The sequence below is a fragment of the Canis aureus genome, chromosome 7, assembly GCF_053574225.1.
Source record: "Canis aureus isolate CA01 chromosome 7, VMU_Caureus_v.1.0, whole genome shotgun sequence".
NCBI lineage: Eukaryota > Metazoa > Chordata > Mammalia > Carnivora > Canidae > Canis > Canis aureus.
This window is the reverse complement of record NC_135617.1, coordinates 59532214-59548483: the sequence shown is the minus strand read 5'-3', so window position 1 is coordinate 59548483 and position 16270 is coordinate 59532214. Positions and strand designations below refer to the sequence as shown.

The following is a 16270-nucleotide window of genomic DNA, read 5'->3' as shown; positions in this document are numbered from 1 at the left end:
GCTATTACTGAGCAAAGTATTGGTCCTGGGATAACTTATAAATATCCTCCCCCTCCACAATGGAACAAGACAACAGGAAGAAAAGGCATGAAGATTAGTAGAGAAGAAATAGCTGTCCTTACCTGCAAATAGGAGAAAAAAATCAACAAATTCATAGAACTGATAAGGATTATTTAGTAAGGTTGTTAGATGGAAGTTTAACTCATAAAAATATCAACTAATACCATTCTTTCTAACTGTAAGTAGTCAACTAGGGATAGAAGAGAAAACAAAATAATATTGTTAATAGCAGAAAAACTGAAGTATCCAAAATTTAATTTAAAAAAATACACCAGGGATCCCTGGGTGGCGCAGGGGTTTGGCGCCTGCCTTTGGCCCAGGGCGCGATCCTGGAAACCCGGGATCGAATCCCACGTCGGGCTCCCGGTGCATGGAGCCTGCTTCTCCCTCTGCCTGTGTCTCTGCCTCTCTCTCTCTCTCTGTGTGACTATCATAAATAAATAAAAATTAAAAAAAATACACCATAGAGGGGGCGCCTGGATGGCTCAGTCAGTTAAATATCTGACTCTTGGTTTCAGCTCGGGGCATGCATGATCTCAGGGTCATAAAATCAAGCCCTCCATAGGGCTCCATACTCAGCGCCAGAGTCTGCTTGGTATATTCTTTTCCTTTCTCTGCCTCTCCCCCTGTTTGCTCATGCTCTCTCTCTAAATAAATAAATGAAATCTTAAAAAAAAAAAAAAAGAATATTGGAAGAAAATTAAAGTTCTAAGAAATGCCAAAGAAAATCCCAATAACTGGGAAAGATATCCATACATGGATGGGATTGTATACCATTATAAGGTTGAAATTACCTTCCCTAAATAATCTGTGAATCTGTGAATTCAATATAAAAATCCATTGCATATTTTGAGAAACTCAGTATATTTATTTCAAAATTTTTATGGCAACATAGAGGTCCACAAATAATCATGTCAACAAAACATGAGCAAAAAAGAGCGATCTATCTTGCCAAACATTAATATCAATTAATAAACTTTACAAAGGAAAGCCGAATAGAAAAAATCAACATAGGATGTGGAAGGGCAATTTACAGAAAAGTTTACCCAAATGGCTGAAGAAGCCATCTGTCCACGTGGTAAGATGCTCAAACTCAACAGAAGCCAGAGAAATTCAAGTCAAATCAGCAGTAATGTATCACTTCACACACTGGGATGCCAACATTGAAAAGTTGGATAGTGCCAAAGTTGCATGGAGCTGGTGAAATAGGAAATTTATATCCCACTGGTGGAAGTGTCAGAAAAGCTACCCTTGTAATACTCAATGAAGTGTGTTTATGCCCCATATCACAGTTGTCCCACTCCCGCACATATAACCTAGTGAATTCATCCTTTAGGTCCATAAAGGAATATGTCAGAGCCATAGATTGTGGAGGTGGGAAACCCCCGTATAGATCATGTGGTGAGAGCTGGCTATGGAGTACTGTGTAGCTTAGAAAGATGGTGCAATATGGATATATCTTAAGAATATGGTGTTTAGTAGGGGGGAGGGGTGGAATAAGAAATAGAATGAGGTTCATAGGACCATATCACTTATACAAAGTAAATATTTGCACCCTGCACCCTTAAATATCAGTAGTCCTTACAAGTAGGTATACAAAATCAAGGAATTTGAAACACATTGGAATGGTTGCTGATGGGGAAAGAGAAATGGGGGCAAGAAGTGGGGAACCAATGGAAGAGGCTAGACCCTGCCGACTGACCAATGACCGAGTGCTGTGAGTTGAGTGTCATGTTCTCATCTGTAGTCCATATAAAGGCATAAGAGGAAGAGAATTCACTGTGTTTAAAAGAAAGTTCTACACTTGGCATCTATTTTGACATTGTATAGATGCAAATTTGGAGTGATTTATTCTCCCAAAGAGATCTTGGTGAGTCTAGTGGGATATGGTACATTAGATCTGATGGATCCCGGCTATGATTAACTATGTCTCCAGCATCTTGCCTGTTTCCATTATGTTTTAATGAGAACTGAGGCCTAAGGTAATTTGGGAGTTGATAGTTAGAAAACAATGCTTCGTTAAGCATAAGATTTATAGCAAACATGGTTCATTTTGAGAGGTTTTAACACCAAACAGGTAAATTGGAGAAAGAAGTAGAAGGCTTCACTTGAAAGACTGCTGTAAAGGTGAAAGAGATAAAGGAGCAAAAATGAAATATAAGAGGTTAGGATTGATGGAAATTTATATTGTGTAAGTTTTACTGATCTTAAAATTTTGTCCTGGAGAAATATTATCTCAACATTTCTTTCTACATCTTCTTAAGTTCCTTTTCTGTACAAGGAATGATCCGTACACTAATTCATTTCATTCTCTAACAACCCTATGAATGAGATATTGTAACCCAACTTTACGGAAGAAAAAACCTGAAGCACAGAGAGGTTCAGTTACTTTTCCTAAGCCATGAAGGCAGAAAATAGAGAAGGATTCAACCCAGACATGGCTGGCTGTTTCCAGTGCTACATACTAAAAGGTATTTGAGCTTAACTATGCTTGTAAAGAGACTTACTTTTGACATTATAGTATGGTATGCAGGGTTCAGTGCAGGAAAACAGAAACTACTCTGTATTTTTAAGTGGAATGGGATTTAGTACCATGGAGTTGTTGCTTAGGAAATCTTTGTAAGAGTTGGAAGGGCAGGCTTTCTCAGCTGGACCACCAGAAAGGACTCCCAGATCTGTAAAAATGACCTGCCAATCAGGAAGATGGGAGAAGGTAGATAAGGATACCAGAAACCACCTCAGGAACTGAACCAGGAATCAGGAAACCCTGCAGACCAAGAAGCCATCATCATCACCAACATTGCTTGGAAACACCCAAGTATCTGGTTATCAGACACTGAGAAGCTGATTTCGACTGTACAGTTCTTTGACTGCTTTTCCAAAACCATGTAAATGAAATGGACCTTGTATCGCCATAGCCTTGCTTACCAGCAGAAAAGCATCTGGAAGGAGGCTTCTGTCTCATTTCTGTACCCAATTGGGAGAACCTAACTTTCATCTAAAACTCTTCCTGAAAGGGAGTCTTGGAAGTGTAGTTTTTGGTCTCCCAGACTTTGTATGGGAGGCACACTAGAAAGTTTTGTTATAGACAGTGAGTCCAGCCCAGTTATAATCTTATTTGAAATTCAAAGGTCGTGCCACTAGAAGTAAGCAAGTCCAAGGTAATGAACTAACTTTGTAAACTCAAGAATGTACTCCCTGCCTGAATCCTGTATAACTGTCATCATCTATTATTACCTGCTAGCAACATAGCAAATAAAAGAGACTTTATCAAATAAAATATAACAGTAACTAAGAAAAAGTCGTCCTCAGTGTTGATCCAAGTGGAACTTCTAGAAATAAAAAATACAGTCATTAAAAAAACAACAACAACAACAAAAATCCAAAAACCTCAATGACTGGTTAAATAGCGGTTTAGATATAGTTGAAGAATGAATTGGTGAACTGGGAAATAGGTTGAAGAAATCACTCAGATTAGAGTCCAGAGATGCAAGGAGATGGAAAATATGAAAAGGAGGTGAAGGGTCATGGAAGCTAGATGCCACATATAGGAGCTGCAGAGAAAGTGACCTCAGAGCATAGGGGGAAATATTTGGAGATAATTGCTAAATTATTTCTAGAATTTATTAAAGACATGCATGTCCATGTAAGCTAGATATGCACTCCCCGGGACACTGAAGACCAAGATAATATAACAAAAGCAACTGGAAAGGAAAGATAAACCACTTTTAAAGAAATAACGGACTGATGGTAGACTTCTCATCAGCAACAACGAAGGCCAGAAAACATACAATAATTTCTTAAACATGTTGAAGGGAAATCACTCCACCTAAAATTCTATACATAAATTATCATTTAAGGAAGTAAAATATAGATTTTTCCATTAATGCAGAGACTAAGAGAATCTAAAACTCACAGACCCTCACTCCAAGATCTAAAAGACAGATTTCGGGAAATGGGAAATGGACTGTATTAAGAAGATGAGGAGATGCTAGAAAAACTGGTAAATATGAATTAATTCTAGATAATGATTGATTTTTAAAACAGTAATAATAACAACTGATTTGAATTAAAAGGGAATTAAAACAAAACCAGTAAGGGGAATTAAAAACACAAGCATCCTAAAAAATAGAAATGCAAAAGATGGGGGTGGTAATCAGAGTTAAAGCCTTTTAAGGCCCTTGTTTTGTTAGGAAGGAGGGAAGGGACACTGATTAACTTTGTTAGGTCAGGGTGTGTGGTTTGCAGGTTAGGGTAGCTTTTTAAAGGGGAGACATAAATGCATGACAGGAATACCAAGGACTCCTCATCACTTGTGCCGGAGAAAAGGGGGGAAGAAGAAGAGTTCTTACTGTAGTCTACATTTCAGTGTGGAGGACAAGTAATACATTTTAGAAATAAATACTTTCCTCTTTTAGTCATAAGTAAATGAGAAAGACAAGGAGGAGATGGACATGATTCCTTGCTGGAGATTTGCTCACCTGGCCTTTGTTTGGTGTCGCTCAGCTACTGGAACGAGTCGAGGAACAGGTACAGTCTTGCCCTCTGCCCTCTGCCTGGCCTGCTCCTACCTCCACAGCCGTCCTCTGGGTTCTGGCTGCCAACTCAGCTCTGGCCTCTGCTGCCCCCTGAGCCGGGGCTGTGTCTCTCACCCCCCCTTGCCCATCTGCATCCCAGCTCTGGCTCTGCCTTGATCATTCTAGGAACTTTTCCAGTCCCAGAACTTTGAGCTTGTCCTTGCCTCCTGCTCAGCTCTGGGAACAGGACCTGCTCCCACCTTGCCACATGCTGACTGCTGTGTCCTGCTGTGTCCAGACAGTATCTTCACGTGGCAAGAACTACCACTTACCTAGCATCTGTGAGTCATCCTCATGCTCGACATCTTCGGGCAAATTACTGGACCTCTTGGACCTTAGTGTTCCCAGCTGTAAATGGGGATAACATTAGCACCTAACTTATGGTGTTGATATGTGGCTGAATGAGTCACTGCACATACAGTGCGCAGAACAGTGCCTAGAACAATGTAAGTGTTGGTCAAACAAAAGTTAGTTCCTATTAGCCCCATGTTACAAGTGAGGAAACCAAGGCTCAGTAACTTGCCCCAGGCCACACAGTGAGTGGACTGGGCCTGGCACTACTTGTGGTTAAGGCCTATGTGCTTCCCTCATCCTCGGCAGCTACGGGCACTGTGCACCTGGCTGCCTGTGCCCAAATGTTATCATGCTCACTGAGGCCAGAGCAGACTCCAGCACCCACAAAGGGGTCAGTGACCCCAATGACCAGCATTGTACCAGCCTAGGAGGGGGTCCTAGCCCAGATCCCAGATTTTACTGGGGCTATCTGTATCGTGTCCCTGAAACTGATGATGTTTGACTTCGGGAACAAGCATGGGCTGAACCACCACAATGAAATGGCAGAAAAACTGGAGAGAAGTGCTTACACCAGACTAGAATGTTCTCTCTGTTTGAGGAACAGGAGGAGAAGGATGTCCAGATGAATTTAAAATTCAGTGGCAGGTGGTACGCCCTGTGACTGGCAGTGGCCAGCCCAGTGATGTGGCCATCCGTTTGGCTGGATCCCTGAAGCAGGCTGCCCACCTGGAGAGGAGGCAGTGTCCATCACCCCGAGCATTTGCCGGGACCTGGAAGCACCTCTGTGGATCTCTCCTCAGCCCAGAGGGCCCCACAACTCATTTCCATAGGAACTCAACTATGGTTGAGTTAAACAAACAAATCGATCTCCCAGGGCTTCAGTTTTCTCATCTGTCAATGGGGAAAAAAATGCCTACTCCCTGGCCTTGGTGATGAAGTAAGGCAAAGTGAGTAAATAGCTTAGCACCAAGTTGGCACAGGATAGCCTCTGTACATAGGGGGTGCAAGATAGTAACAATGATCATGTTCCTTAAGGAAACTGAAGCTTTGGGAGGTAAAGTAACTTGTTCAAGGTCACCCAGCCGGTAAATGGCAGAACTGGGCCTGGAGCCAGGTGTTCTGGTTTTCCCTTAGGAGATCTTGCCCAGCTCCTGGCACTTGCCATGGAAGCTGCTACCTTCTTTCATGCCCAATGTCTGAGGGCTTGGTTTTTGTGAGGAAGTAAGATGCAAGGGCCTGTTTTGAATCCTGAAGACCTTTTGCTTTGAGCCTACAGAACCCAACCTAGCTCAGGAGGCAGCATCTTAAGGTAATTTGAGAAGAGTGAATTTCCAGTTGGGGGACAACCGTAGACACCTTGCAAGAAAATTGCGTCTCTAATGGGGGATATTCTTTTGAAAGGATAATGTGACTAGAAAAAGAAGGGAGCTGTGAGGGGGACAGGAAACAGAGCGAGCCTAGGCAAGGTGTTGACTGGCATGTAGGGCGGGGGGTGGGGTGGGGGGGGAGCGAGGCTTAAGGAGGGGTTGGAGGAGGCTTCTTGGCCCTGGGGCAAAGGCCGGGTGAGGGCCTCTGTCTGCAGCCTCCCCTCTGAGAGACTATCTCCTTGCTCTGAAAAGCCAGTGGAAAGCTCTACCTGGTTTGTGCTCCTCGGAGTGTTTCCAATTGCCATGTGGAACTGCCAACATTTTCCACATTAAGAACAAATCAAAAGAGATTTTTCACTAAGCATGAGTTAGTGGAAGGGAATGAGAGCAAATCAAATTCATACAAAAATAGAGGAAATTAATTTTTAAAAAGCCCAACCAAACACCCTGTAATTTCCAGTGATTTCCTTTCAGGGAAACTGACCACTGTCACTATAAACAAAGCTGAGAATCAATAAATAAAAAGGGAAAGAAGGTTGTGCTTTTTTCTTTTTGCCTCCCTGATGGATGGTTTATAGAGGCCTCAGGATAAAAGTCAGCCTCTAATTGGTCCCAGATGGCGCCCGCCTCTGCCCTTGCTTCAGTGTTTCCCTGTGCCTCAGTCCAGGCTTGCCAGACATGCTGGTGGTAACGGGAGCTGGACCCTCATCCCCCAGCTGTGGCAGCAGCCAGATGAAGATGGGCACTAGAAGTCAGGGTCACCAAAACCTCATTACCGCCATGGAAATGACAAGCTGCCAGAGCCAATGCCTGTGTCTGGCCTGTGGGACTCGCACGCCTCCTTCTCTTGAGGTCCCACCACCAAGGGGAAGGCCTGGGCCAAGCAGAGGTCCTCTCCTAATGTAGGAGAGTTTGTCCTTCCAATGCCCTGCCAGTATTGTGGTGTCTGGAGCAGTTATTATAAACAGTCTCAAACCCTTTCTGAAATGAGGTGGGGTGTTTGTCATGGTTACAGAAACCATCTCACAGCATCTTTGTTTCTGTGGACTTGGGGATGGGGTCTCCATGGACTGCTTCAGCTCCCAGGGGTCCCCTCATCCCACGTCACCACTTCAGCACCTCTCCTGCCTCTGCTTCCTTTAACATGCGACTCTACGGTGATCACTCAGAAAGTGTCTTCTGTCTCCTTTTCCCCTCCCAAGATTGAAGCCTAGAATGCCATATGAGTGGGTCTCCCTCCCGATTCTTCGACAACCAGAATTTAGCAAAAATGGAGGCTGGATTCTGAACTTCTATTCTCACCATCTTGGCTTCTCTCTTCACTACATTTTAGAGACTCTGGTATTTTTTGCAAGAGCAGACATTCTATTTGTCCACAAGAAGACATAAGCCTTTCTCTGTGAAGAATTTGAAAGTCACTTTTTGTTGCTGAATATCTCTTACAAAACAAATATCATGATGAGTTGGGGTAAATGAATCAGAAACAGATGGGTAAAATTTATCTGCAATACACAGAATTTCAACCCAGAGGGAAGGGGTGGGGGGGTGGTAATCTTTGGGGTTTCCATGATCCCAAAATGCAGGGAATGGGGCTTGAGCCACTTGACTGATCCAACTAGCTAATCTGCGAGCATCCAGTCCAGCATCAACAGAGACGTGTGTGCTGCCCTCCAAGGAGCACGGTTATCAAGAACACAGAGCTGCTATCAAGTTTCTAAAACGTGGCTTCTGAAAATAAGCTGTTCTAATTTACAGTATACCTTCTCCTAACTACTCCCCTGGAGCACATGGCCCCATGGAAGATGGAAATTATTTTGGAGATAACCAGTTGCTGGGTTTGGCATCCGTTCTACAACAGTTACATGTGTGGAAAGAGGCCCTGATTGGTGGGGTGGGAGTGTGCTGAGTGGGGGGGGGGAGGGGGAGTGGGGCAGGGGCATACACATCAGTGGTTTCAACAAGAATGTGAAAATACTATATTTTGTGACAAAGTTGCTCCAGGGTAGGCAGATTGTTCACAAATCGGTTACAGATTTCCCTGAAATATGTTGGGACTTCCATGCAGAAGAAAGGGAGTTTGGGGCCCAAACGCATTTGGGGTTTCGCTGAGCTCAAAAATGGGAATGGAGCTGGAGACGATGGCTGGTCCCAGCAGTGGCTCCGGGCCAGTCCTCACCCTTCCTACACACATGGTCATAGGGCATACATCTGCAGGGTGGCTTCACAGGATTCTCAAGAGAATCCTTGGAGAATAAGGGACAGCAACCGTGGGGTTGCTTGCCTTTCCATAACTGATCTGAGCCTGTGAATACCACTGCTGTGCAGCTATCTTCATCTTTCAAAGGAGGAACCTGCTTTCCAGCTTAGGACATGGTATTCTGATGACACCAACATGAAAGGTGATTGGGGATCAGTCTGTCCTGAATTTAATGTTCTACCCAAATTTTCAGATACTCTATCACAGACCCAACTGAGGTCCTTCCCAGAAAATCGAAAGCATTAATTAATTTATTAGTTCACACTTAACACTTCTGAAATGGGACTCTGTTTCTGTTACCATCTTGATATTTTTAGTTCAATCAGGGCAGTGGCATCTACTTAAGCTGGAAATTTCAGGTTCCTCCTTGGTCGTTCCTTCTCGCTCATTCCTCAGATCTGGTCTAGTGAGAAATTTAAGTAGAATCCATCTACTGCCATTGTCCCCCTCTAGCCACCAGGATCTTCTGTGTGGACAACCTCAATCACCTCCAAGATGGTCTCCACCAGTTCCACTCACTGTTCTGTCCTTTTATCAGTCCATTCTCCCCACCGCACAGGTGCCCCAAGGACCATTTTTCTTCTCAAAATGGAATTCAAATCATGATGTGTTTTATGTAGTTCTCTGCAAAAAACTTAGTAGGCTTCCCAAAAAACTTAGTACTACTTCCCTAGTAGTAGTTAAAATTAAATCCAAACTTCTCACTGTGACTTTTAAGACCCTGCAGGAGCCAACTCTTGCTTCCCTCAACTCCTTCTCATTTTCCCTTCTGCATTCCATGCCATCTTCCCTGGAGTTCAGTTACACCACCTCCTCCCAGACACCTGCACCCATATCAAGCCCTTCACAGACACACATCACCCTTTCTCCTGCTGCCTTTGAATCTCAGCTTAAATGTTTTCTCCTATGTGTTCATAGATAATGATCCAAAACCCCAAGAGCTTGATGTAAGTCAGCCATCCAATAGAGTAGAAAACAGAGAAGTTTTCTGGCTGTAGATCTTATGTTCAGTCTTTGACCTTGTTAATACAAGGATGAACATTGGCAAGTGTGCATAGACACATTAACACACAACACATGAATTAATGCCTGTCCTGGCAAGGACTTTGCTGGTGCAGAGGGGCTGATAGGAGCAGGGCTGGAGCTCAGGAACAAATCCTCACAATGAAAAAACCAACTATAGCTCTGGACACTCCCATCCCAGGAAGCCCTGCCACAGTGGTCCTGTGAGCAAGGGCTGCTTCCCTCTTTCCCAACAGAAAGATAAGGATCCTGGGGGCACCTCCTGGGTGAGTGGTAAGTAAACTGGTGAGCATGAACATTCCATCATGCCAGGTAGATATAGCCCAGTGATATCTAATCCAGACCGATCCTCTGGAGCATGGAAAGGAATAAAAGAATACAAGAGGAAGGTCTAATTTAGGACAAATGAGGGCAGGGGCATCTTAGGTGATTTGAATCTTTCTTCCATAACCTATACCCATTACACAAAGATGTATGTTCTCATGGAAACTTTTAAACATCATAGAAAATTAAGATCTAGGGAGAACAAATCTCCTAGAGTTTCCTAATCCAAAGACAACTATTGCTATTTTTTTTCTAAACATGTATTTATTAGAGAGAGAGAGAGAGAGAGAGAGAGCTTGCAGGAGCAGGGGGGGGGAGAGAATCTCAAGCAGACTCCCCACTGAGCATGGAGGCAGGGCTTGATCTCATGAGACTGACATCATGACCTGAGCCAAAATCAAGATTGGATGCTTAACCAATGACTGAGCCACCCAGACACTCCAACTATTGCTATTTTAATGCATTTATTCTGGTATTTTTCTCTGTGCAGGTTTTTGTTGTTGGTGGTGTTTTACTCTTACACAGCAGTCATCACAGCAGTCATCTTTCTGTATAACTTTCTGTCTTGTATTTTTCCATTTAATCTAAGCATTTTCAGGTTATTATCTAGTCACTGAGAATATTGTTATTAAAAGAATGGATATACTCAATTCAGTTTGTCTTTCCCTGTGAGTGGGAATTTATCTTTAATAGTCAATTATTACACATAAAGCAGTGATTAACAATTTTTGTATGAAAGATTCACAATGACTTTCTCAGGATTAGATGGCTTTTTTAAGATGGTTTAGTTACTTTAACCTCTAACTTCACATTTATTTAGTTCGTTGTGGTCAGTAATAATTTTTAAATCTTTCCCTCTTGATCTCCTTTTGTTTTTCCTTATATTCTTTATGAAGTAACTTCAAATGGTTGTAGGAGTTCTCACCAATCTGTAAGTGTGATAGCTGCTCAGCAAAATCCTTTCTCCTGTTCTTCCTAGGTACACAACCAAATCCATTTCCTGGTTCCCCTTGCTGGGAAGATGTGTCACATGGTTGAGTTTTAGCCATTGGAATGTGAGATGAAGTGAGGTATCTTATTTCCAGGCCTGGTCATAGTCTCCCGTATATGATCTGCCATAGTTTTGTCCTTCCATCAACTGGATGAACAGTATTCTAGAGGGTGATAAAGCTTATGAGATAGAAGGAGCCTGGGTTCCCAAATGGCATGGAAGAGAATCACCCTGCTTTTCTGAACAGCTGCCTAGAACTATTTAAGTGAGTAAGAAATAAATCTTGGGTCTATTTGTTACAACAGTTTGGTCCACATCTACAAATACAGGGCAAATACAGCCCCATCAACATTAATATCCAACTTTGTTCCAAGTCCTTAATAGTATGAGTGCAGGACCTTGTCCCCTTCACCCAGGTATTTCTGTAGGTCCTGGGCTCATGTGTGCATGGAAACAGTTTTGCTCACTCCTATCCACCTGCCTCACCAAAGAATCCTCTCTCTTTTTCCAAGATGAATAAAGTACAGTAGTTATTGGGCCCCCAGGGGTATGGCCTTAGAGTTCACAGTTGGGGACATGTTCTGAGTTCCTCAGGGCTAGGTAATAGCAAAAGCTTCACCTGGCCAAAGGGTTTAGGTACCTCACCTGAGCTGTCCTCTGGGAGGGGCTCCCTGGGCTCAAGTAGAACCCATAGGAAGCTGGATGGAGCCAAGAAGTTTTGAAGGGCATTGCCTATGGCAAAGGTAAGCATAACCAAAGGATAGTTCCCCTTAAGCCTCCTTATGGAGATGCAGGGTATGGGGAGGCAACAGATAGCTAGAGACAGCAGGCAGAGGGAGCCAGGTGGAGCAGAGGTAGAGCAGCACATCTTGAATTTCCAGGAGCTCCAGAGTAGGGCCTATGGTCCTATGCTTGTGGGACCCTAGGGATCTTGCAAGGTGCCAAATCTGTTTAAATATGTGCTACAAAATTATAAGGAGCTATTTCCTGAGCTGCCTAATAAAAAAAATACACATCAATGATTGGATCCTAAAAATACCATTTCCTATTCCACATATGATGACAGCTTCCTCAGTACCAATGTTGCTGCTAAGGATCCCCTTGCTCTGCGATGGCCTCACTTGGCTAGTTCCATAGTCTGCCGCTGGCATGAGGGGAGGTACAGGGTTGCAGGCACATCGCAGCTCCAGCGGGGCAGCAGTCCATGGCAAATTCCTCAATTCCCTGTGCCTTCAAGTCCTTCTCTGTAAGATGGGGACAAAAGTGGAGCCTGTCTCGTAGGTATTGGGAGGACCAAATGAATTATAGCCTAAGTCACATATGCTGCGAAATTGCTATTACTATAAGAAGCAGACTTTCTCTGGCAAATTCTACAGTGTAACATAGCCTATGACCTTATATTTACCAGACACCTGAACCAAGTGAAGTAACTGTCTAATTTGGACAGCACTTTTATGCTTTATTTTTATTCCATTTCAGGGTTTTTATCTTCATTTATTTACTTATTTTTAAGATTTTATTTATTTATTCATGAGAGACACACACAGAGAGAGGCAGAGACACAGGCAGAGAGAGAAGCAGGCTCCATGCAGGGAGCCCAACATGGGACTCGATCCTGGGCTCCAGGATCACACCCTGGGCCGAAGGCAGGCACTCAACTGCTGAGCCACCCAGGCGTCCCATTTATCTTCATTTAAAAATGTAAACAGGTCCAATTATTTTTTTCAAATAAGTTTTTGCTAGGCTTTGGGAAAATATCTGGTTAGGGACAAGCTTTGAAAACTAACACTTGGGCTGGCCTTGGCTTTTGGTTGGAGAGAGCAGCTTGTGCTGATTTGGGTGCACAGTTTGGCTCCGTTCAAAGCCTGATCATGGAATTTTGATTCTTTTTTCTCTGTTGCTCACTGGGGCAGGCACAATTGTGCCCTAGGGATCAGCACATCTACATCTCCTCCAAGCTGCTGGGCCTTAGGCTCTGCATCAAAAAGTTAAGCGGCTTATGAGTGTCTCACCACGTGATGGTTTTAGAGGTCTCAGAACCATACACCTCATGTTGCAGGACCCTGGCAGAGACAGTTTTGTTTTTATTTAATAAGCACTATAAGAGCTTTACCCAAAAAACCCACAGGGACTTGGAAGAGTCTGCAGCAGAACCAGGTCTCAGCCTGAAAGTCCAGCAGATGTTTGCTCTAAATTCAGGTCCACTAATGAATTCTAGCTTCTGGCCTCTCACCATTTGAGAATTACTGAACTTGCAGAAAATTTTGAAGTCATCCACTGAAAAATTTCTTTTAGATCTATTTCCCTAACTACTCTGAATCAGAGAGCTTAAGTGAATTTCCAACTCATGTGATAGCACATGAGGGCACAAGAGATACCAGTGAGATTCCTGACATCTGCTGCCCTGCTCTAGCCTCCAGAATTTCCCTATCACAAGCTGGTCCCATGCGGCTGCCTCGTCTATGGAGCAGGTGTGCCTTGTACCCTCCGTTACATGTGTTTCTGGTGACCCTGCCCACAAGCTTCCAAAACACACCAGTTGCAAATTCCAACTGGGGCCTCCTCTGCTTGTCTTGATTAGGATAAATAGTATCTGTGGGTAAACGAGCATATCATGAACTTAGAGCATAAGCTATCAGTTTATGAGATGGAGTTAAATCAGCCACATGAAATAAGTAATGAGGAAGCACACCATAAACTCTAAGTGCTCTGCAGATAGCAGACAGATTCGCCAAAAATCAGCTTGCCACATAATCTGCTTGCTGGTGTTTCCCATTTCACTGCAGTCCTTATTTGGAAGGGGCCGGAGGATCTGGGTCCCACTCCTGCCTTTCATCAGGCCGATTTACCTACTAACCAAAATCATGTTTCTATTAACTACTTATAATGTTGACAATAATTCACATGGCATGAAGTGGTTCCCACAGCCTTTGAAGGTTTTTCCTTATTTTCAGTTCTAGTTTTGCTGAGGCTTTCTAAAGCCAATCCCTGAGCTGGCTTAGGGGGTTCCGGAGATCCTGCCTTTCAGAGCAATAGTGGTGTCCTCGGCCGCCCTTCACCTTGCCCACGAATGCCCCTGCGTCCTGTCCTCATAAACCCCTCAGAGCAAGTTCTCAACCCCTCCTCTCACACCATCACGGAACCTGCTAGCTTGGAGTGCAATGGGCATTTCTGGAAAGTTCCAGGGATAAGATTTATTCCAACCGGGGGTAGGCTGTCTGCAAATTCAAAGAATAACAGTCTTTTGCATCCTTCAAGGGTCCTGAGAGGTAGAGTCTACTCTTCACCCCTTGAATCTGGGCTGACTTCGCAGAAGTGTTGTTCCGGAACTTTTGAGCTCAGGCATTAAGATCACTTGCAGCTTCTGCTATCCCGAGACTCATCAGCTACCCCCATATAAGTGAGACTCTCCTCCGGACGGAAAGGTTCCATCAACTCTGGGGCTGTTCCAGCAAGAGCAACTGAAGGGCCATCCAGCCTCAGGGTAGCCTCCAGATTGGAGAATCGTGAGCAAAGAAATGGTTCTTGTTTTAAGCCACTAAGTCATGGGGTGGCCTGTTATGTAGCAAAAGATAACTGCTACACCATCGGCAGCAAGCCGATTATTCTGGAAGTCTGCATATGATTGACTTGAAACTTACTAGGAAGACGTGAGCAAATCTGCATCAGGAATTCAGAGGCCTTCCGGGAGAAAATGGAATAAAACCTCATTCTCTCTTCCCAGAGATTTCAAGTTGTGGACATTCGACAGAAGGGATCTAAAGCCCAGACTGTAACGCAGCAACATGACAGTACCATAGCCTCCTGAAATCAAAGCGGTAGTGGCAGCGATCAGAGCTCGGGACACTCGTTAGCAGCCACAGGGCTTCCTGTACTAAGACAGTAGCCAGAGGCGGAGGGACGCGCTCATTCTCTGCCTAGGGAGTTTCCACTGAGGACAGCCTGATGGACATATTGGCATTTCCTTGACACATAGGGAAGGAGGGGTTGGGGGAAGGAGAGAGGCTGGAGCCTCAAGCATCATCCTCTGAGACAATACTGGGGGACGGGTTATATTTTGACTCCCAAACTATAAAGATGAACATCCCAGGGGTATTACTATTACAATTTCTTGCTTTATTTTCCATCTTGAGATTCTGAGAAGGAAGAACTGTTGGAAGATAAACCAGTAACACGAGTCAAAAAGAAATACCCTCCCACTCCCAAGCAGTGTCAGTCTTTCTTCCAGATACATATTGTCTATAGCAGAAATAATTTTTAGCACATGAGGAAAATTGTTCATAACATTCCCACAACCTAGTGTTTGAAAATATGCTGTTGCCTTCACCGAATATATGAATGGTTAATATATTGATTTAAAAAAAAAAAAAACAACAAAAGCTCCAAAAGGTGAGTATTTGGGTTATTTTCCCCCCGAATCAACAAATCAGAACACACCTCCACCTTGCTGAGCTTGAACTCCAAACGTATGCTTAAGGAAGACAGGACTGACAGCCCAGGGACTTGAGGGTCCCATTAGCAGTCGTCCACACCCATTACCCTGTCTCTCTGGATTTCCTTTCGTGCCACGGTTCCAACACTCTTTGCAAAGAGAACCGGCAGACAGATTCTGAAATTTGCATGCAGATCCTTCTTGATAGTAAAAATGCTTCAAGATGTGGCTGGAAAGGCTGGGTGGTTGACTTCTGGGCTTTGAAAGGCCCTTCCTGGTCTCAGCCTCATTTCTCACGGTGGAATGGTACCGACAGTCAGCCCCTCCAGACAGAGGGACCCCTCACCTCCTGTGCGGCAAGGGGTTCCCAGAGGAGACCATGTGACCCAGAGAGTGATGTTCTTCGGAGCATTTGGAGGTCAAGGCTCAGAGAGGTGGGGGTGGGCAGCGAGGGACGACAGAAGCCAGAGTGTGCGAATACGGTAGTTTTGCACATCTTGTGCAGTGACTCTCATTGTGGCTTGAGTTCATCCAATGACCAAGGCTGGACTCGGGGCGAAGGGGCGCAAGTTCACCCACCAGGTCACTCTGCCACTCCACCAGGATGGTTGAAAGGTGGGCCTGCAACACTGTCAGACTTTTTCTCTTAGCTTCAGCTTGCCAGGTTTCTCGATTCTTCCCCCGGAGATGTCTCTCCAGCACGGGTTTTCTTAACTTGGAGTGATATTTCAAGCTGTCTGTGAGTTAGGGTGAGAAAAAAAAGTATGCTTTTATTTTTATTCTCCTCAAATGGAAGTTTAGCATTCTTTTTTAATTGAGATATAATTGGCACTTAGCACACCAGTTTCAGGTGTACAACATAATTTCCTATTTGTACATTCGGCGAGATGATCGCCACAATAAGTCTAGCTAATATCCTTTACCAGTTAGTTTATAAAATCTTTT

The 16270-nt window shown here is 44.0% G+C and overlaps 1 protein-coding gene and 1 long non-coding RNA gene across 2 annotated transcripts in view; one reads left to right on the top strand and one right to left on the bottom strand.

The window, feature by feature from the left end:
• The first annotated feature begins 514 nt into the window (after nucleotides 1–514).
• On the top strand, nucleotides 515–16128 carry LOC144317444 (uncharacterized). Its single transcript, XR_013383466.1, has 4 exons — nucleotides 515–2531; nucleotides 4479–4590; nucleotides 10882–11158; nucleotides 14152–16128. It is a non-coding gene; the product is annotated as an uncharacterized LOC144317444 (long non-coding RNA).
• The window catches only part of SUPT3H (SPT3 homolog, SAGA and STAGA complex component), a 603243-nt gene continuing 601961 nt past the window's right edge, over nucleotides 14989–16270 (bottom strand). The window contains exon 10 of the mRNA XM_077903817.1: nucleotides 14989–16062. Within this exon, the coding sequence (XP_077759943.1) occupies nucleotides 16054–16062 (9 nt within the window). The 3' untranslated portion in view covers nucleotides 14989–16053. The remainder of the gene's footprint in view (nucleotides 16063–16270) is intronic.